The sequence below is a fragment of the Cuculus canorus genome, chromosome Z (assembly GCF_017976375.1).
Source record: "Cuculus canorus isolate bCucCan1 chromosome Z, bCucCan1.pri, whole genome shotgun sequence".
NCBI lineage: Eukaryota > Metazoa > Chordata > Aves > Cuculiformes > Cuculidae > Cuculus > Cuculus canorus.
In genome coordinates, this window is record NC_071441.1 from 69541518 (window position 1) to 69564359 (window position 22842).

Below are 22842 nucleotides of genomic sequence, written 5' to 3' on the forward strand. Positions count from 1 at the left end.
GGACATTTTTGTCACATTTGAGTCCTTCTTCTGAAATTCCTGAATCCTTTGCCCAACTATGTAAGCAACAAAGGAAATGAAGAAAACCACCCACACGGTCTCACACTAAAAAGGAGTAAAAAAAAAAAAAAAAAGATGGGTTTGAAGAGGGTGGAAGGGGTGTGGTTACCCAGGAGGTGTGTCAGGCATTGCTGAACTTATTTATAAGCAAAGGCAGCTGTGTGAGGAAAGAAAACTTGCTGAGGCTTTGTCAGCTGCTGCTTGTCCCCTAACACCACTTAAAGGGCACCTCTGCTGCAATGGGGAGGCAAAAGGACGTTCTTGCTACTATTGAGGAGCACCTGAGGATCAGAAACAAACTAGTCCGGCAAGCGTTGGCTGAGTGTCTGGGGACGCTTATTCTCGTGGTAAGTCTGTGTTGTGGTGTGAGGATGCTCTCTAACCCCTCGCTGTGAGGGAAATTGTCCTGGTGAAAGGGCTGTGCTACTGCCAGAGTTTGAACGGGCGATGAGTCCAGCTCTAGTGCAACCTGCCCCATGGGGACTAGAGAAGTCTTTATTCACAGGAAAAAATTCATTCAAGTTGTTACAAGGGGAGCTTTGGGGCTGATGGCAAAAGGTGGGCTCTGCAGAGCCTGGTGTGCATTTGAAAGCTTTTGTGTGTCTGCAAAAGCGCAGGGAGCAAAAACTGCGTAAGCAGCAAGTGTTTTACTAGAAACCATGCAAAACTTCCTTTCTGTCTGCTCTGGAATATTTTCTTGGCACTGAGACGCCTCAAGTGTTATTACCAGGGAAAAGGAAAACTTTTTCCTTATCTTGCTTTGTTTTCCTTGTCCATCCTATGGAGAAGTAGTAGCCAGAATTTAAATGGTAGCTGTATTTTTCTGCTGTTGGCTGCAAGGTCTTACCATTGGGGCTGCACAACACTGGCAGCCCATGCTGGCAGCTGATTGGGAGATTGTGCTCGCCTGGTGTGTTTTTAAATGGTGAATGGCCACAAAGCACTTTTGTCTGTTTCAGTGGTCAATTTCCAGCGGGATGGGATATAAGGAATAAGTCTGGGTGGATATAAGTAACTTAATCTGAAGGTGTTTTGAGTGGCCCTGACTTGCTTTGAAGTGAAAGCCACATGTGAACAGGTGGGATGGTTGTTGGGTGAAGACTGTAGGGAGGATATTGGTGTAGCAAACCTCAGATAGGGCTATCTGGCTTTGGATATCTGCATCCAAAAATGCAGGACTGCCAAACAGGCCACAAGTCTTTTGTGTTGCAGGAGAAATGAATTGGTCTTGGCACAGTGAATACTTGCAGGTGAAAGTTGCCCTGGAGCGGTCTAAAGCCAGAGCACTCCTATAGATTTCAGTGAGTTTACACCTCTTTGTATCTGATGGCAGCACCGTTCAGGGAGAATCAGGTAGCTGGAGGAGCTGAAAGTGCAGGACAGTTTGATAAAGATGCATGTGCTCCTGCGGACAGTGCAAAATGACCAACACATTATCTTATGTTTAAATAAACAAGATTTTATATTTTTTTTTGAGGAAGAGGAGGCTGCTGGATTTTCTGTGGGAGTACAGAGGTCTCAACTAAGCCCCCCTAAAACAGTACCACTTCTAAAAGAAAGCAGCTTTGCACAGAGCAATGTCATTACCACCAAAGTGACCTAGCTTTTGTGATTTGCAAACAAGTCCTGTTGATTTTTCAGGGAAGGGTTATTTAGGATTAGGGTGGGCAGGAGCGGATAGGAAAGTGATTAATAGGTAGAGAGTTCTCTCTGTGAAGCACTGATGTTGTTACAGTTAGTCTCAGGATTGAAGCAACATAAGTTTTTGTAAGGAGCGATAATGTCTCCTGCTAGCTAAGTTTGTGTTGCTGGAGGACAGAAGGTGAGCCTTTAGCCATGTGGATCTGAGCTTTGAGAGGGGCTTGTGATCCAAAAAATATTGTTCCTTCTTCCAGATACATTAGCTGGTGTACTTTTCCCCACAGCCTTGCCTTTCTGGGGCAGAGAGGGGTTGGGATGTGGTCAGTGCCTGCAGAAGGGCTTTGTCCAAGATCATAACCAGCCTCCCAAATGAGGTTGTTAATGGGAACCCATCAGCAAAGCTGGATGATGCACTCTGGAGGTGGGCAGCGTGTGCCTTATGCTTGGGAGCACCATGTCTACACCATTTTAGAGTGTGCATGTGTGTGTCTGTACGAGTGTACAAGCAGATCCCTCACTGTCTTCAGGAATTCCTGAGTGGGTGTCTGGGGAGAAAATGCTGGTGTCAGTGATGCATTCAACTGTAGTGGATTGAGGGCTGTGGGTTCCGTGTCCCAGACACTATAGATTCAGGCTGAGCTGAGTGTGCATGTGTTTAGCTGCATTTCAGCCCAGTAAACATCTCTTACGGGCTTCAAAAAATAAAATACCTGAGGAAAGACATGGGATCCAGGAAATTGTCCTCATGGGAGATGGGACTGACTGCACACATACACGTCTGGAACAGAACAATATTAGGGATGGATTTAAGGTTTGAGGTTGTTCACACTGAAGTAAACTTTCTAAGCTGAAGGGAAGGAGTCTGCAGCTTACTTAAAATTCCACTGTCTAACGTGAAACTTGTCCCACCGTGGAAATTGGCATGGGTTCAGCTTTTTCCCTCCTCCTTTTCACTTGCATAATCACAGCAGTACTTTCAAACTCTTCTAGAGCAAAGCAATTCCAGACCCCTGCAAATTCTCTTTGCCTCTAGGAATTAGCCTAGTGCCTCATTTTATTTTTCTTATTTTTAAAGAGGTTGCAAAGGTAGCAGAACTTCAAAACAAAATAGTGCCCCTTTTTTAAGGTAGGAAAAATAATCTCACTAAGGCAGCCAAGCCCTGGATAGAACAAAGGTGAAGTACTCTTTACTCGCTAGCTAATTTTTCTGTGTCAGCACCTTGGACAACATGGTTTCAGTATGTGATAGTGTCCTTACTGTTACAAGAATAGTAATCTTGATTCTGTCTTTTTTTTTAATAGTTAAAATGACTTTTTTTTTTTTTTTCTCCTTTCAAAATACACCTTCTGGGTGGTACTTTAGTCTGAACTTTACACCTGTGCTGGAAGCACCGCTTGCTGGCAATAGTTAAGCAATGCAAATACTGAAGGCATTTTCCAAGTCACTTGCTGTTTGTGTTATTGCTGTAGCAACTCAATAAAGCCAGATTTCCAGTGGCAGGCCTTCGTGCCTCCCTTAAAGGCTTGATCTGTTTGCCTTGCTCTGCTGGCTGCAAATAGCAAAGCTGGCTCTGTTTGGCTTTTGCATTTGCAGGAGAAGGAACCTGATGTTTATAATTGATTTCCAAATCAGACTAACTGTGATTCACTGCTGTAGAGGTACAAAGAAAGAGAACAAAACAATTCCTAACAGCTTTTCAATCAGGGCTGTCTTTACTTTGTGGCTAGATGTGCGCTTTTTAGAGTATGAGTGTGCTGCAGACCACAGAAACCGAAGTAAAGTGGCTGGGAGCCTCGTTTAACTGCTGGCAGCTCAGAGCTCGAAGCTGCCACTCATCCCACAGCCAACTGGGATGGCATGGAAATTCCCACAGTCACTCTGTTTTGTGCTGATTTCCTTGAACCCGGATTGTCACATTTGGAGAATAGGATTTTATTTATTTATTTGTCTGTCTGTCTACCTACCTACCTGTTTGTTTGTTTACTAATTAGTTTTATGTTGCTTGTTCGGTTTTTTTTTTTATTTATGCTTTCCTAGGATTTGAAAGGTGCTTGAAATCCTTGCTGTAAGCATGTCGAGTGCTGTTGATCTTTCCCTGCAAACGGCCAGTGCTGCTAGGTGTAGAGGCATGGGAAGTGCACCGCTGCTGCTCTCTATTATATCTTCCACCAGAAAAGATGGAAGGTCTTCATTAACCATCCAAACCTGTCCCTCTTCTGTCCCCATACAGCAAAAGGGAGGTTTCTCCTCACTACAAATGGAACAGTTCGGGCACCAAGATCTGTCCTCAATGTGAAGGCAGCTTTTCCCCGGCAGAACCCAACCAAGTAACAAAAACCACACCAGAAGTACAGGTCTCTCTAAGACCTAAAGCCTCCTGATCTAAGGGATATTAGGGATATCAGATTAAGTGTTTTTCCTTCCCTCTGTATGTAGGAATGTGATAAAACAGTGCATTTTCCTCCAACTCCTCTGCTGTCGGTTGCTCAGTTTTCTTATACTGAGTGCTGCTCATCTCTCCAGATTTGTACAGCATTGCTGTAGCATGTTGTGTACGTGTGGCACAGCTTTCCTTAAGACCCTATTATCTCTTGACTCCTATAGCTCTGTCTGGCTCTGGGACAGTGTGTGGTGCACAAAGAGCTGTAACATGACAGATCATCTGTCTTTGCCCTTCCCAACAACCAGTCTGGTTGTTGAAGACATAACTCTGAGGAAAGGCGAAAATGACTGTACTCCTTGCACTGCCTTTGTGGCTGGTTGAAGTCATACCAGCCATATGGGCTATGGAGTTGAGGAAGATCTCCACATGCTGGTTGAGCAGAAATGGCAATGGGGATGAATCCGTCTTCAGATCTACCCACCTGCGTCATGGTCCTTGGGGAGGGCAGCAAGAGGTGATCAGGGAGACTTGCAGAGCTTTTAACCCCTTCTTGCACTACAGAGAAGGAGTTGAGAAGCTGTAAAGGGATATGGTCTTCTGCTTCACTGTCCCACCTTGAAGGGGCTATAGCATAGTCCTAAGTCTCTCTGATATGAAGACAGACATCCCTTTGTGTCTAATGCTTAAAATCTTCTGTTAGTATCTCAGGGTATCTTTCTCCTGAGTAGACTCACAATTTGAATGTCCTTCTGGCATGCTTCCCACTAACCAGGATGCAGAGAGGGCTTTGTAGCTTTTCTCTAAGGTTATTAGGGTAGATTTACAGAGGGCTCCTTGCCTAATCCCTGGTTTATTTGCTGGCTGAAGAGGAAAGTTGTAACTTAGGTAATATAACTCCTCTGGGCTATGCCAGCCAAACCTTCCCATCATGATTTAGAGAACAGCCTGTCTGAAGTCCAAAAGAAAATGCATTCTGGCCTTTTGTGTTGTACCTGAAGGTGCAAAACAGCACCTGCAAATAAAAGAAGAGGCAAGCCCGGGAGGAAGCCAGGCTGTTGTGCAGGGGAGTATCGAACACTGCCTTTATTGCCAAGTTCAAGTATAGAGCTGCTTTTTGCAACATCTGCATATAAATTCAGGTGGTTTCACTCCTTCATTAGTTTTTTCAATTTTTTTTTTGTCCTTTGAGGGCCTTTCCTACCAGCCCTGACTAGCTCCAGAGCTTTCTTGTCTCCAGATATTGAGACAGGTTGTTTTTACCCTGAGTGACAAAGCCAAACAGCCAGTCTCCAAATATGCCCTGGACAGTTTCGAGTTTCCAAATGTGTTCAGTTTCACCCAGCAAACTGTTGCTTTTTCCTGGTTTTGCTGCTTCTTCTGGCCGTCCCAGCCCTTGTGCAGGCTTGGAGTTTGTCAGCCCTTCCACCCTTGAAACAGTTCATTTCTTGGATCCTGCAAAACGTGGGTTTTGTTATTTTTCACAGTGCAAGGAGCTGGATCATCTCATGAGGGAAGAGGAGCCAGAAGCCTCCCTGTTGGCTGGAAAAGCCATTAGATATGCTAGATCTAGTAAGATGAAATTAGGGAGCAAGCTTCCATTAACCTGGTTAATGGGTGAATTGACCTTAATTCCTTGGAGAGTAGCTTTAAGATATTACAGCAATGCTTTGTTGCAATTATTTTATTAGCACTATAGAACTGCTTTTGAACTTTATTGGTGTATCTGAACTTCGAGGTGTATCTGTTGACTGCTGTGTGCTACCATGAGTCACTCTAACCTGCCTCTCTGTTGGCCGAGATGTTCTTCCAGTAATGTTTGTGATGTTTTTAAACAAAAGAAAAAGACTTGTCCGAGGCAGGTTATTAAAGTCAGGAGTGAGAGGTCACCTCTGCCTTGGGTGTGCCTCACTGTCTCCAACCATAGTGTTGTAACATTGACTTAAAAGTCACTGGGATAAATGCTGAATTGCTTTTAATTGACCTTCTTTGCCTTTCAACTCAAGCTAGCTCCTTGGATGTCGTGCATGGGAATAAATGTTCAGGCTTATTGGTCTCCACTGGTGCAGGATGGAATTGCACACATGCATATCAGAGTTCAAACCTATCCCTAAATATTACCTTATTTTATCTGCTGATGGTCAAGTTTTCTACTGTTATGCTGAATTAAACCACATAATGCTCAAGGCTTATCTGATAAATTACTGTAATGCTCCTGTAGAGTCGCTCCAGGATGTTTTTGCATGGCCCATAGATTCTCTTCTGAGGAAAAGCTGGAGAGCTATTGCCAAGTGTAGGATGGAGGGAGAGGAGGATGGGGATCAACCTCTTGAGAAATGTCAGATCTGGCCTTCCTCCTGGTTGTGGCAAGAACTTTGTGGGCGAGGAGGCGGGAAAATGTTCTATGTGGTTTCTTCAGCCAAAAAGGCATGGAGTTAATGAGACAACCACCATCCACTTGCAGAACTGCCAGCTCTTTCAGACGGGATAACAAATACCTTCATCAACTGGAAGAACCTGTGTCCAGTGCTGCCAAACTCGGATGCCCATTGCAGCTTTTTATGTCCTTGACTTGTCCCTGATCAGATTGATGTGTTGTATGGCTTTAGAGAGGTTAACACCACAGTCAAATACCCTCTCCAAACCTCTGTCTAAAGCATACTGGGTCTCTTCTGGGACAAGGGAAGGAACAGATGTCACCCTGGTCTTTAGCCAGTATTTATTTTCGCACTTGGAGCTATGCTTCCCTCAGTGGTTTGGGCACAGCTGTGAATGATGGTCCTGTTTGTTGCACAATGAACATGACTCATCTTTTCTGCCTTTGCTTGGGTCTCTTCTCTCTCTTTTCTGCCATGGTTTAGCAGATGGGCAGCTTAGGGCTAGGACGTTGAAGGGGCTGTTCTGACTGCGCCTGGTGGAGGGTAGTGCTGAGTGTCCCTTCTCATTAGATGATGACTTCTACAGGTTCCTTTGCTCTTTCTGTACGACGTTCTGTGTTGGGGACCTGGGTCTTTGTCAAGAGGCACCTGTGTACAGTGTCCACTTCATGATCCAATCTGCAGCCTACCTGGCTGCTCCTTCCCCAGCAGGCTGAGTGCAGTGTTTGCTTAATTAGTAACTTATCAGTTGTCACGGGTGTGGGAGGAGATGAGTTAGGTGTGTTTTGGCTTTGCTCCTGATCTGGATTGTGCATTGCTCAATGGCATGCCCAGTATTGTCCAAAGAGGTGAAGAGAGCCACCCCTACTGCCTTGGTGCCTGCTTCGTGGCTTATCCCCCTAGGAGCAGACACTGCCTGTGTGGCAACTGAGTAATTCTGAGATGATGAAGTTCACAGAAGCAGAAAGTCTGGATGGGTGTGTAGATATGGGCACGTGGTCAGTAGGAATAAGGCAAGCCTCGATCCCTAGATTTGAAGGTCTCGGGAACAAGCTGTAATCCCTGTCCTGGTTTAAGGGTGTTCTCAATACCTGTTATTGTGATAATGCATAGTATACAGCTAGAATCAATTCAGATGGAGTCAGTGGAAGATAAAAGCAAATAGATGATCAGGATTAGGGTTCCTTAAATTACATAGTAGGTAGTGGAGAGACTTAGCCATGCAGAAAACCTCCAGCTGGGCAAGTGATGGGCTGAACTGCAAGTATAAACTGGTCTATGTTGTTAAAAGTGAGTATAGGAAGGATGGCTTTTAGATGTGGTTGGGGAGGACCAACCGTTTGGGGCAAATGTCTTTGAGCAAGAGCACATGCCTCCCTTAGCTACTAGGAGACGCCCCTTATCATCCAGCAGAAACAGCTTTTGTCGCTAAGAGTGCTTGTTGCACCTCTGATCTTGGATAGAAGGCTAAGCCTCTGGCTTGTACTGGTGGCAGGCTGTCTGTGGAATATGGACATCTCTCGATGGTGTCTGTACCATGTTGGTTCTGCAGAGGTGGGACAGCTGTGTTGCACTGATCCTTTCTTACATGGTTTTGCCATAGGAAGGATATGGGTGGTTTGGGATGGCATGGTGTATGGGCACTTTTGGGATGGCTCAGAATGACTGTAGCACAGAGTATGCCTTGGGGCTGGGACCACTGCAGGTACCTCAGCACCAAAGAGGCAGCCCCAATCTCTGTGTCAGCCAGCCTCACCTGAAAGAGGACTCCATGAACGTCAGGCTGCATATGACCTTCTTCAGTCATATCTGTATTTCCAGGCATTAGCAAAGCTATCGCCCATCAATCTATGTGCTACTGCATCAAAAAAATTAACCTTTTTAACAGTAAGGTACTGGGATTCTTCATCTGAACAGCTGCATGGTACATAGTTCAGTGCAGGGTGCCGTCTGTCTGATTCTTTTCACTTCTGACCTGAAAATTAGATGGTTGGACAAAGACCTCCAGTCTCCTGCATACGCAAACTGTCGTCTGGTCTTGCTTTTGATTTTGGCCGTGGTTTTGTTTCTCCTTGCCAGAAGATAGGGTTGTTTTGTGCCCTTTCTCCTTCCCTGCTGTCTCTGGACATAACAGATACTTTGACTGTAGGTTGAAGATTCGAAGGCTTTGAGTCATGGGTGGGCTGTGATAGTGCATGCAAGTATTAAGTGGAGCAGTTGCAGGCACTGGTCAACAACCAGTCCTAATGTGAAACAAAGAGTAATGTGAATCTCTTGTTCTCCTCCTAGCTGTTTGGCTGTGGCTCCGTTGCACAGATTGTGCTCAGCAGAGGGACTCATGGAGGTTTCCTGACTGTTAACCTGGCTTTCGGCTTCGCTGTGACGCTCGGCATTTTGATTGCAGGACAAGTGTCAGGTGTGTTGTGGCTCCCTATGGGCTGGATTTCACTTATGTCTGTTATGTAGGCCTGCATTGCTGTGCTTTTCCTGTGTTGCATGGGTATGGAAACCAGTGTCCCTTGGCTCAGCTCTGGGACCCAAATTCTGCCCATCAAAGTACAATAACCTCCAATCCTCTGCAGGTGGACATCTGAACCCAGCTGTCACTTTTGCCATGTGCTTCTTGGCTCGGGAGCCCTGGATCAAGCTACCAATTTATGCCTTGGCTCAAACCCTGGGGGCTTTTCTGGGAGCTGGCATTGTCTTTGGACTGTACTATGGTAAGTGCAGGAACTTTCTGTGTTTTTTGGGCCGAGGTGGATGCTCTTCATGACTCATTGCAGGGAGGCTGGTTCCCAAATCCTAGAGAAACATTTTCTTGCAAAGCAAAGATGTGACAAACCTCCTCACCATGGTTCTTCAAGGGCTTTCCTGTTCTCATGGTGTTGATGGGTTCAAATCTATCTGAAGGTCAACAAGAATTGTCAATGTATAAGACTTTGCCCTTGAGTAGTGATAGCTGTAACATGCACCCATTGCATGGCCCCTGTTGCAGGCACTGTCTTTTGGAAAGGCTCATGAATGACTCGTAGCAATGGAGATTTTATATCTGTGTATTGCTCGAGAGCTGTTTTGTCCTCTTTGGTTTTAAAAAACTAAAGACCTCACCATGGATGTCTTCTGTATTGTCTCATTTTAGCTTGCAGACGATGACATTTCTAGCAGTTTTTGCTGCCTTTATCAAAATATTTCTATACCTTGGAAAGTATCCTAGAAATTCTGTTCCTCATGCACATGTTCCTCCTGAGCAGTATTCCTCATCAGAGGGCAATATTCAGTAGGCAAGAACTGACTCTTCGTGCTGGAAATTGCTCTTCCTCAAATATCAAGGGTGACATTTCGGCTTAGTTTACCTCCTGATGTTTGCCAGGAGAAGTGTTCCCTGTGGCTGAGCAGAACACCTGGGTCACGGCAGCTTCCACCTGAAGGGAGCAAACTGCCACCTTGGCACTGGCACCAACTGTGTCTCAGTTTAGAGAGAAGCAGGGGGAACTACCTTCGTTTCTGTAAACATCATCAGGACCCCAGCACAACTCCAGTTACCTTTCTAGTTGGTGGGTTGAAGTGTTCTCCTCAGAAAAGTTAACATCATTTTAGCTGCCTAAACTAAGCAAAAGCTATCTTCAAAAAGTATCTGTTTTTTTTTCTTCACTAACCGTGGAGAGATTCTGGGCAGCCCATCTAGTTTGGTTATCCAGCTTCCACATAGTGGCAGGCAAGGAGCTGACTGCTCTACAAGACAACCCTGAAAGGTGAAACTAATTGCATACTGTGCCCCCTCCAGATGCCATCTGGGCTTTTGGCAGCAACCAGCTGTACGTAACAGGAGAGAATGCCACTGCTGGCATCTTTGCCACCTACCCGTCTCAGCATCTGAATGTTGTGAATGGATTCTTCGACCAGGTAAGAGTGTGCTGGGAGGATAAAGGTGAATTTGGGGTGGTTTTGGGCTTCTCCTCTAGTTAGAGAATGAAATTAAATTTAAACAGAAGATAGCCAGAAAGGATCTCAGAGCTGACATGGGTATCTTGCTGGCCCATAGGAAGAGCAGAGCCAGAAAGCACCCTTACAGCAAAAAGATTCCTGTTAACGGGATTAACCAGTTGCACAAGACTGGCCGGGACACCAATGAAAAGGATTCCACTTGTTCTCAGACCCTGACGAGTGACAGTGTGAGGAAGGATGGCTGTTCCTTACTCTCACCTATATGACTGTAGATGTTGCACAACCCAGAGGCCAACTGGATGTGGGGTGGTGATTGCTATTGGAGCTGACTGTCTCTTTCTTAAAGCTGTCCTCAACCACAAAGCAGTCACCCAGTTATGGCAGGTTGGAAGCATCTTTTGGAAGATGCCTTCAGCATTTCTATCTGTTTAAACTGTTCTTCATAGGAAAAATGTGTGGGTTTGATTGAGCCTGTGGGCTAGGGCCATGTTCCACTCTACCATTCTTGTTGGTGCTCAGTCTGCTGTGGTCTGATAATGCCGTGGGATGGCTTAGTGCATCTCTTCCAGTTTAAAGAACGAGTCTTAAATGCATGGGACTTCAGAGCAGCTAAATAGTTTGGCTAAAAGATTAATCTGGATTAAATTCTTCTTCCCTTTCCCTCCCCAGTTCATTGGCACAGCTTCCCTGATTGTTTGTGTCTTGGCTATTGTTGATCCATACAACAACCCTGTCCCCACGGGGCTGGAGGCTTTCACAGTTGGCTTTGTTGTCCTTGTTATTGGAACTTCCATGGGCTTCAACTCTGGCTATGCTGTCAACCCTGCCAGGGACTTTGGGCCTCGTCTCTTCACAGCCATTGCTGGCTGGGGCACTGAAGTGTTCTGGTAAGTGGTTGATGATAAAAACCTTGTGTATCAGAGTGGGAAAAAAAGATATGAGTGCAAGTAGGTGGTAGCTGTGGCATCATGAAGAGTCTTAGCACCCATGAGGTATTGTTAGATTTCATAAAAACTTTTAAAAGCTGCTGTTTGCTGTGCACTGATTTCTTAAGAAATCATGGAAGGCTTGCAGTTTCCAGTAATGAGAGTAAATGACCCAACTTTGCTATTGGGGGAGGATGAAATCTAAAAGCATCCATAAGAACTCTAGGTGCACCTTGAACTTTAGCCTGTCACCATTTTTTTAAGCAGCAGAAAATGTAGGGCATCTGTATGGTTGGGTTTTGTTGTTCCTGAAAAGTGAGGGCCATGAGATTTATGGACTACGTGATGCCAAGGAAATGCTTTCCAGCAAGCAGGAGGAGGGAAGTGTAAGTACCTAGTTCAGGCACTGCAGCTGCTTCTCTCCTTTGTTGATGGACAGTCAGTCTTGGAAGTCCTCAAAGTAGCTGTTCTAAATTGCTTGTCAGCTGAACTTGCAGCGGGGGGCAATATTCACCTTGGAAATTGCTGTGGACATGCGACTACTGTTGCCTTTTGTACATCAATGGTGACATTTGGAGATGACTAGAGCTCACGCTGTTCCAGATCCAAACATGAATATCCTTACATATAGGCTTCTGTTCTTACCTTGTGAATTTTCTTTTTGTTTTCCAGGACTGGTAAACAGTGGTGGTGGGTTCCAGTCGTTGCTCCTTTCCTTGGGGCCATTGCAGGAGTGACAGTCTATCAGCTGATGATTGGATGTCATGATGAGCCTTCTCCACCTGCCTCTGAGCAGGAGACGGTCAAGCTGGCTAACGTGAAGCACAAGGAAAGGGTCTGAGGAAACTGCCACCTGCATCTGGCAGACATTTATTACTCAGGACTGCAGCTGGCAAAGAGGAGGAAGGGGTTAAGAAGAGCTTCAAGAATAACAGGAAGAGTTTTTTCCTGTCTTGAGATATTCTAGCGCTTTTTTTTTTTTAAAAAAAAAATAAATATATATGTATCCCTGAAACTTTTGCTTTAGGCATTTTCCTGTGAGCTTTTCCCCAAATGCAGTATCATGTAATCTTTCCCTAGCAGAAGGGGGTTGAGGACTGCAGGAGTCAGGAGAGAAGTGGGCATTGTTATCCGACACCTCCAACATGGGCTGACTTTTCAGGAATCCAGAGCACTTCTGGGCTGTGTTGCTGGCCTTGCCTGTGAGCTTGGCAAACAAAGTGCTTCCCTCCAAACCTGTGTCTCCATCTATAGAGTGGGAATCGTGCAAAACCTAAACTGTTTTGCTAGCAAGGAAAGGAAAATCCTATATCCCAGAAAGAAATTTGCTTCTGATTCTAATGGATCAAGCTCATGCTTGGTGTTGCTCTCAAGTCAATAACTTGGCACCAGGAATGAACTTGTCTAAAGGATTTTTATTGGCCAAACTTCTTATGTCTGCCGTGAATTCTTAGAGCATGATATCAATCAGCTCATCCATAATGTCAGAGCAGAGAGTGAGATTGCACTGGATTTTTAGTATAACATTAAGACAAAATGTTTACAAACCACTACACCCTGGTGTTGTAATCATTATTTCTAATATTGCCAATTCCTAGAAGATAACACAAAAGAAATCATGTTCTAGCCAGGGGCTAACTTGGGAAGAAATCTTGCCTCCCTGTAGCAGCCTTTCTAGTTAATCAGCTTTGTATATAAACTGCAAGCAGCTAATAGGCACATTCCACTGGAAACAAGATATTGCTAAAGTTGTGTGTGTTCATGTGAATTTCACAATAGCGGTGTTCTTTTTTTTTTTTTTTTTTTTTAAAAAAATAGATTTATATATAAATATACTCCTTAAAGCTGTTACTAAATACCAGGGTTGGGATGAGTTAATTTAGGGATGTGTGGGAACTGCCTGTTCACTGACAGCTTTGAGATACTGTTGGATTTTCCTGGGGTGGTGGCCTTAGATTATGGCATTGTGCCTTTAGAGCATCTCCGTTTCTACGTTGCAGAATTACTGGTGTATCCTCGGTACTCATGGCTGAGGGTCTGAATTCAGACACCTCCTGTACTAGCAGTTCTGGCATCTCAGGGGATGTCTAGCTCTCCCAATACAATATTTTTGCAGAGTATTTGAAATAAGTTTCAGTTGTGAAAGAATTTGTAGATCCCATGTCACTGTATTAGAGAAACTCTTTCAAAACCTGTTTCTTAATGTGTGATTTCCTTGAAATATGTAACTTTGTACACATTTCCAGTCACTAAAATGATGTATTCTTTTTTTTTTTCATTTTTTAAAAAATAAAATGTTAATACTCGCACTGTAAAACGTTGGTGTTGGTTGTATTTTTAAGTAGCTACCAGTAAAGTTTGCCATGGAAAGGAAGTAATCTATAGCAATAGTTTCCTCAAGCCCTCTTCCTATTTATCCTGTAACAGCAAAATGGAATTAACCCTTTCAGATTATATGTCTACATGCTCCACTTGTGTTTTCCTTTCTCTTTCAGGCTGGGCTTTTGAGGCGGGTGGAAGGAGATAAGGTGCCTGCACTTGGTACAAAGGCTAAGGTGTAGGGTGAGGATGACCTGCTGTTAGGCATCTTGTTCTTCAGGCAAAAGGAAACACACTGTCAGCATTTGTCCCTCGCACTTTGTACCATTTAACTTCTCTTACTATGTTTTCAATTAATGCATTTCTTCTGAGCATGCAATCCTACTCAGCGTTCAGCATACTGTCCAGCATTACCCGGCATATTTCACTACTCAATTCCTCTTATTAGCAACACCATGCAAGGAGAAGGAACAACAGACCTGAATCCAGTGCTCTCAGAATTACACAAACAGCTTTCTTCCAGCCTGCATCCGTTGCAAATGCAATTATTGTTGCCCTTTGTCTGATCTGTGTCCTGCGGTATTTTTCCTGTATTAATTGTAGTGTCTTAAAATAACTCATAACTTCCCATATGGTGCCAAACTGAACAATTCAGTGAAGCCTGGATGAATGCAGTTTTCTGCAATTCACCAGCTGGAAATCAAATGCCTTTTGGCAAGAAAGTTGCCGAGCTTGTTTGGTATGCTGTATCTCTGGTCAGCATGCTGCTTTATTGCATTTCTACCTTGAAACTATCATCGTTGTATACTACCACAATCAGATAGTGTAACTGCAGAGGTCAATCCCCATTTCCTCTCCGGACTGTTTGCTCTTTTTCTACTCTTCTTCCACATGGTATTTTCAACTGACTGGATCAATATATTAAAATTCTTACAACAGACTTGGCGAATTCTGATTAAAGGAATTGAGGGTTTGAGTTTGTCTGTGTTCTTTCATTTCCGAGGTTTTTTATTTTTATTTTTTTTTTTAGTTTTTATGCATTCCCTCCTGCTTCCAGCTGGCATGTACCCTTGCCTTACTCATGCCTTAGTTGTTGTATGCTATTACCCTTTTTAAAACTGCAATAAAATAACAATTTCAGGTCAGAATTTTTGCCTTAACCTCATCCCCACTGTGTGGACTCCGGTTTTTCTGGGATCTGCTGGAGGAACAACAAGCACTGCTGAGTAGGTCCATTACCATGTGGAAATGCGTAGGCTCAGCCTGCCACAAGTAGGGGCGAAGCTATGGAGAACTTAGCCTTATTTCCAGAAGGGTCTGGCACATGAAACATGATTAGGGCAGCTCTTTGCTAACCATGCAAGGAGAGCAGTGAACAAAGCAGTTCAATGTGCCAGATTTAAAGAGCTCTAGAATTGTTAATAAAGTGTGAGGTGGGAAAGATGGCATTTTCTCTGGCAGCAGACACCCTTAAATTGCCACAACTTGTGGTTTTACTCATTTCCAGTGTAGCTGCCTCGAGAGAGCTTCTGGCAATTATTCATCTGTCAGGCCCATGCAAACTAGAAGATTTTTTTTTTCTTTTTTTCCCCATACCTAAATTTCAAAGGCAATGAATCATCTTGTAACTAATGCCTTGTTTTTGGAGCCACTGGAGAAGTAGGACTCATCTGGCCAATTATAGTCATAGGGGTTTTAGGTCAAATGAACATCAACTGTCAAGTCATTGAAATATACTTACTTTGTAGGAAGAAATTAATTTATGATTTAAACTATTCATGCTTGACAGGGAGAGTAACTTGTTGCTGGAACAAAATGCTAAAAGATGTGGATTCTCTATTGTGTGAAATTTTCAAGTTAAGACTAGCTGTCATGCCAGGTCTCTCAGTTACACCGAAAGCCATTCTCTTAAGAGCAAGTCCCACAGGAGGAAATTCCCAGACCTCTGTACTACAGAAGGTCAAGTTGACAGGAATTGACCCTTCTGACTTAAAAACCTACAAAATTTATAAGGCAGGCTGAAAGTGGCCAAGTATTCAGTTTCTCTGGGTTCTAAGCTAATCTAAGCTTTCCACTGCAGGTGCTATAACACAATGGCATACCAGTTGTGACCCAGGGAAGCCTGCTTTTGGCTCCCTATTCTTATGATGCCCTAAGATTCGGGCCTCAGGAGGCTCTTCCAGCTCTATTTGCTTTGTCTGTCCATGAAGCGCCAGCAGCAGCGCTGATTTCTTCCAGACTCCACTCCGCTTCACCTCATGGAAGCAAAATAGCATCATGAATCAAAGAGATGATGCTGTGGTATGGATGGGAGAATGGCACAGCCTCCCTTTGTGCAGCTCTTTAATCCCAAAATGAGTTTTAGTTCTCCACCCGGTGATGGGTTGCAGTAGTGGGCTGACACTTGGCTGACCACCTTCAGGTAAAAAGTTCCTTGCCTACCCTCTTAGAACAACAGTGAAGGAATGGTGCTGTTGAAGGACAACGTTGGCAAAGCTCAGGCGATGAATGCTGCTGTGTTCCCTGCTGCTTCCTTTAAGACCTTGGTAGTTCTGCATGCTCAGGTCATGCTTGAACTGCCAGCTCTCCTGCACAGCCAAAGATTTTGCCCTCATCCTGTATTTCAAGGCAAAAAGAAATCTTAACCCACCACCCAGTACAAGCATGCCCGCAGTCCTGATGTCTCTTAGTCTGTGGGCAATGAACTCTTTTGGAGCCTCTGTAGTCTTGTAGGAGCCTTAGATATTTGTTTCGGACTGAATGATCTTAAAGGTCTTTTCCAACATGAATGATTCTATGACTCTAATTAGATCACCTCCCCTATTATTTACTGCATGAAGCATAATAAAAATCCTTCCTGGCATCACAAACTTGTTGAGCAGGAGGTTCCTCTTCATTCTCCCCTGCTAAAGCTTCAGAAATAATGCCCCTCATGAGGGTTTGTCTGGGTGTAGAGTGTGCATGTGAGAATGCCATCAAGGAACTCCAGGCAAATGTGTCTGCAACCCAACTGCTGTCATGTGGCTCGCAACCACGGCAAAACATTCATTTGACTGGAGAAGCAAGCACTACCATCTCACTCCAGAGGGGTGGAGAATGATTATATAGACAAACGAGCTTATCAAATTTTAAATATTTTCATTTCTAACCATACAATAATAAAAAAAAAAGCCACACTGGAAAGGGAAAGGTCAGTAGCATAAAGGTGTGAAAGCCACAGAGAGAAAGACTCAGTTTAAAGGGCAACACTTTACTTCACAAAGCAGCTGAAATATTCTGTCAGCAAAGTTATGATGTGGTGCAGCTTTTGTTTATAATTATCAGATTAGAGTGCAGAGGTGGATTTAAACTTTAGTAAAGAAGGATTTCAAGAAATCTTTTACTTGCAAATCTGGGATGACTATTTTAAGATTTTCCTCCAGCCCTCTAACACCAATATAAAGAACAAAACTGGAGTTTCCTTGCTAAACTGTGTAACAAGCTTAGGACTAAAATGATGGTTTTGATCTATTGTTCCTAAGATTTATAAATAATTAAAAAAAAAATCAGCATCTGATTTCCATAAACCCACTTTGATATCAAATTGTCTGTGCTGCTGTATGCAGCACATCTCCACTAGCATCAAAGGCCTCCCTCATACAAGTGAAACAGCACAGACTGCGTGAACTGCTCAACGTGAGCATTCACATTTGGATTACACTACCAAAACACACCCAAGCCAAGAGTCGCTGCATCACTTAATGAAACACTTGATTCTGTATTTGCCATAGTTTCAGGCAGCCATGCAGTGCTCTGTTGTTCGGGTTTGTTTTTTGGTTTTTTGTTTGTTTGTTTGTTTTTTACAGACACTAAATGTACAGAGGTGTCTGGTATTTGGAAGTAAAACCAGCCCCACGGAGCAGGCATAGAGTGAGGTGTACAGATGCCTGTAAAGCTGTATGACATGGAATTATACAGGTTATAAAATCCAACACAAACAACTCTTAATGAAAAGCTATATCAACATGAATGGGAGGGTATAGCCAGTTTTGGAAGGTACTCAGTGGTACGTCAGCAATACCTGCAGGGAAGCAAGTGGAAAATACCACCAAATAGATTCCTGCACCTGTGGAGCCTATCCCTTTAGATGTGCTTGCAGATCCCCCTGAGTGAGTATCTGTGTTCACACAAAGAGTCTAGGTCAACCTGGAGACCTTATTACTCTCTACAACTCCCTGAAAGGAGGTTGTGGAGAGGAGGGAGCTGGGCTCTTCTCCCAAGTGACAGGGGACAGGACAAGGGGGAATGGCCTCAAGCTCTGCCAGGGGAAGTTCAGGTTGGATATCAGAAAAAAAATTCTTCACAGTAAGAGTCATCGGGCACTGGATCAGCTGCCCAGGGAGGGGGTCGAGTCGCCTTCCCTGGAGGTGTTTAAGGAAAGGGTGGATGAGGTGCTGAGGGGCATGGTTTAGGGAGTGTTAGGAATGGTTGGACTCGATGATCCAGTGGGTCCTTTCCAACCTGGTGATTCTGTGATTCTGTGATACATGCAAGTAGTGTGGGAATCTATTGTGGAGTTTCTTCTAATCTCCCCATTGCTCATTGACTGCACTGGTGCCTTCTTAGAACAGCCTTTCTTGCAGGGGATCTTGTCTTAGAGGCGAAACTCCCTCTCATTCCCACTCCTGAGTGGGAGGAGGTGGCTGCCCTTCAGCTGCTGCAGTTTCTCCTCTCTGGTGCTCAGCTCTCGCCTCGATGCCTAGGGTTTCTGGGCTTGCTGCCTGCAGTTCTAGCATGCTAATATTCCCATCACTGTCTGTGGGTTTTGAAGATGCAGCCAGGACATAAAATCTCACCCCCAGTTATTGCAGCCTGGTGCAGTCACTGTGGGCCACCACTCCCAGGTCTTGATGCTGTTGTGGAAAAGCCTAGGAGGATAAGAGTGGTGGAATCCCTCCTTTGGTTGTTTTATACTTTCTTCACATCTGGTGAACCTCAGGACAGGGTCTTTCTTAGCTAGAGGGTCCTTCACGAACATGGAATTTAGTAACCATCCTTGAATATGTTTGGCCCGAGTTCTTGTTTTGATCTTTACTTTTTGCTCTGGGGACATCGTGTGGCAATATACATTTGCATTTTATAGGTGTCCACTACTTGAATTGCTCCTTTCTGTGTGAGAGGTCAACCCTCTCTCTGCCCTCCAAGTGCTCTCCTCCAAGGTTCTCCTAGGGATTTGGTCCGTTCTCAAGCTGTGACACTGCTAAAGGTCCTAGGAGAGTGTCAGGGAAGGGCAATGATGACATCATCCAGTACAGCAACAAATTCTTCTGGCCTGGAAACAACTGAAATATCTTCCTTCGGATCTGGAAAACCTTCTATAGGATTACAGAACATCTCAAGCTGGAAAGGAACCACAAGGATCACATAAAGTATCCCTCACTCTCATGCACTTTGATTAGCTCAAATAAAAGTGTCTTTGACTTCTCTTGCTTGCTTATATAAAACCTTTCAATTAAAGCACTGAGACAGAGCTTATCTGTATCCAAGTCCATGAGTCCAGCCCAGGCCAGCTGGCTTACAGGACCTGCATGTCTAAGTGGTGGCAGAATCTGTAGCTGCTGACGCAGAAGGGAACAGGTACCCTTGGAAGGCAGCTAACCATCCTGTCCCATGGACAGTGGAGGAAAGTTCTTGTCTAGAATAGAGAGTGGGACCTTTCTCCTGTCTCCGGGTCAGATAACGATACTTCACCTGCTGCCCCTTCTAGTCCAGCAGTCAGTGCCATGGATGCCCACATCATTTACTTTGGTGTTATGGGCTGACTTGGTGCCCTATTATGTTGCTGTGGAAGCAGCTGAAAAGGGGCAAGCCAGATATTGGACATGAGACCCGAATATAAGTCTAGAGATCTAAGAATTCAGTGAGCTCCTGCCTTCAGGAGGCAAAGTGTGTCTCTGAATCCTGTGACCTTTGTCATATGCAGTGTGGCTATAATGTGTAAGAACGGGGTCACGTAGAAATATAGCTGGGGGATTGCTCAGATCTTGTCATCCTAGAAACTCTTTTACTCCAGGGGAAGTGTTGAGTGTAGAGATGTAGATACATGTCTGTTGGCAGGATTTACCCTCTTCTAATCTGGAATGTTTAATGTTTACCCATTTCTCTGTGTCCGAACACCACTTATCATCACTCCATCTCTAGTGGAAACTCAAGTTAACAAAGTCTCCTCTATCTTTGAGCAACAGGAACACAAAGTGACGTGTTGCCAAAACTCTCACCTGTGTCTGCTACCTCTTAGTCCAGATGCTGCAGTTGCTGAGGTGTCAGGCACTGCAGCCCCATGCTTATCTGGATGAACAGCTGAGCTTGAACACACAGGACAACGACGAATGCTCCTGATATTGGGATGGTGTTGATCCCTCCAGACATGAGACAAAGATGATGGTGTCTTCAGCCTCTGGACACAAAAGGTGAAGCACTGAGAAGTCCTCTGTGCTGCCTCCAGGGACTAAAAGGTGGAGGGATGAGTGCTCAAGAATGGTGTACCCAGCACTGGTGGCTATGAGACAAGCGTAGCGCAAGAGGGGAAAACAGCAGTCGAGGGAACTCTGCGAGCCCACGACTCTGCTCAGGCTGACAAGTGAAAGTATGAACTTTGACTGAGTCCATTTGCCAAAGAGAACTGAATTGCTTTATTGACTGTGCTGACTATGGGCTCAATTCAGATGCCTGAGTATAGGTGTCTGGAGAGATTTGGGATGCCCTGGGGAGTCCTGCTTGGCTTTAACTATCATTCCAGAAGGCCTGAGTTCTCCTGCAGACACAGTGTCGTGGGTCCAAACCCTATGTAGACACTTTTGAATGTCTTATGTGCTTGCAGCTGGGTAAAGCCCTGGAGATCTCTGAACTGGAACTGAATTCCTTACAAGGAAACTATGGCCTGGGCAGAGGCAAAAACTTGACAAATCTCACTATTTCTATTTCCTTTGTCATAAGATGCCTGCTTCCATAGAGGCTGAAGAACAGCACAGGGGACAGATGAAAAGTCTGCCTGCTCTTGTGCCCTGTCTACAAAAACAACCACTTATACCTCCCTACCCTCTTTAGGAATGCTGCAATGGGGAGCAATAAAACCCACATGGGTGAGGTGGCTTTTGAGCTCCCAAATACTTCTCTTGGTTTGGTTTGAGTTGTGACAGAGTTGGTTGAGACCAGCTCTCTTGAGGAGCCAGAATAACACTACATTTGCATGCTAACTGAAAAGAGTTTGTTGGTTTATACAGGGAGGGGCAACTTCTTTCACTGTCCCAGGGAGAAACATTGATGTTGTCTCATAATTAAAACTTCTTTCTCTAATTTTCTCACTGAGAGACAACTTCCCTGCCAAGCAGGCTTGACTTGTCCCAGGAAATCTTCAACTATTCTAAGTTGTACTTGAGAGTATAGAAACACCTTTCTGGACAACCTTGCAGGGAACACTCCAGGTGCTTGGGTTTCTGGCTCCCATCACTGGGAAATGGCCCCAGGTGGATGTTACTTGCCAGATGCAGCAGCTAAGGCTCAATCTGGGCTATTGGACTTGAGAGTTTGAGTCAAAAAGACAGGCTGGTTTCCCAGTCCTATCTAAATGGAGCACACTCAGACATCAGTCACACAAACATGTCATTTCACATGTCAATCTTTTATTATGACTGTACTCTGTCCATGGCCAGGAGCCTCAAACCCAGAGCCTACCTAACTAACTCAAATAGCTAATATCTAGGTGACACTCAACTCTCAGATATGAGTCATTGGGACAACTTGTAATAGTTGAATTTCGTTCCTTGTTGGGCGTCAGCTCAGTCCCTGAAACAATAACATTTTCACTTAAACCTCCTGGGCTCACTTGCAACCTCTGAACTCCACCCAGCATAGAAGGGCAGAGTTTCTGTTGCCCTTTAACTTTGCTTTCCCTTTCTTGCTGCATTGCTTTAAGTAGTCTCCAGTCAAATTGTTGCGTGTCTGAGTCTTTTCCTCTCATTTACCTTGTACTCACATAGGAAATGTTTACAGCTATATTGGCCCTTCAGGAGGACAGAAGCCAGTTGGAGAGGAGAAGCCATGCTAAAAAAACTTTTCCTGAGCCAGGGGAAGAGAAATGGTAGCACCTGATCCACGGGAAAGCCACAACCCAGTAAATCCCAGCTCAGCTGCTCCCTAAACTGTAGGAACTGCAATGCTTCTTCAGCACATCTGGAGGATCCTTGGCCAGAAGAAGCTGGCTCTTGTACCAGCGCTGCTGAGATTCATAAGCTAAATGGTCATGGGAAGGGCTGTGGGATCTCTAATTGCCTCAGCTGCAAGGCTCTGGCCTGGGTAATATGGGTAATACGGTCTACCTTTCCTCCCCTTGAGGCTGGGATTACTTGAAGGAAAATCCATGGGACAGAAAGCAGCAAAGCAAAAAAGACCCTGATCCTGAAAGGGTGAGGGGACAATAGTTCTGCTTGATTTTAATTCAGTGACTTTCAAGCTTTGAATCCCACTCCTGGTGAGAACGGCTGGATTTAAACAAATAAAACCCAGCTCATGGGTAAGTCATGAACTGCAGAACCAAGGATTTAAAAAAGGTATGGTTTGCATCTATAGCCAAGGGTGGAAAGTCTCAGGGGCCACCCTTGGTCACAGCAGACAGGAGCTGGTTTGGGAGGGGTGGCTTTCCCTATTTGTGCTATAGGGCATTTGTGTCTCTCCTGAAGTGTGCATGCCAGGTGCCGGGAAGTGAGGAGCAGCGACGCAGAGCTTTCCCACGCCTGAGACCCTTTGCTGGTCTGGGCATGAGTCTTTGTGTTCCTTTAAAGTAGAGAAAACAGCACCACCCTGCCCCTGGGCGGACGGGGAGAATGTGTATGCTGAAGATAGTGTCGTGTGCTGATGGAGACAGCTTGTACACAGCATTTGCTATTTAACCATTTTGGTTAAGTGGCTTGGTATTTTCGCTTCCCATGACCTCTTCTCCACTCAGCCCTTTTATGTGCCTCTTCCGCATTTTGGCGTTTCTGAGATTGATTTGTCTTCCAGGTTTTGTCCTGCTCCTTTCTTTCATTAAAGCACTCTTCCTTTCCCACCTCTTCAGTTTGTCTCTTGTCTCCTCCCCCTTCAGCCCTAGCAGAGCTCCCCCTCCCCATTTTATACTTGTGGGTCATGGAGGAAGTTGGGAGAAGACCAGACCTC

The 22842-nt window shown here is 44.7% G+C and overlaps 1 protein-coding gene across 1 annotated transcript; it reads left to right on the forward strand.

Annotated features, from left to right (window-relative positions):
• Positions 1 to 216: 216 nt before the first annotated feature.
• Positions 217 to 13132, forward strand: AQP3 (aquaporin 3 (Gill blood group)). Its single transcript, XM_009566635.2, has 6 exons — positions 217 to 407; positions 8750 to 8876; positions 9043 to 9180; positions 10245 to 10363; positions 11075 to 11292; positions 12004 to 13132. Exons 1-6 carry the CDS (start codon positions 300 to 302, stop codon positions 12170 to 12172), a joined length of 879 nt encoding a protein of 292 aa, XP_009564930.1. The 5' UTR covers positions 217 to 299; the 3' UTR covers positions 12173 to 13132.
• The last annotated feature ends 9710 nt before the right edge of the window (positions 13133 to 22842 follow it).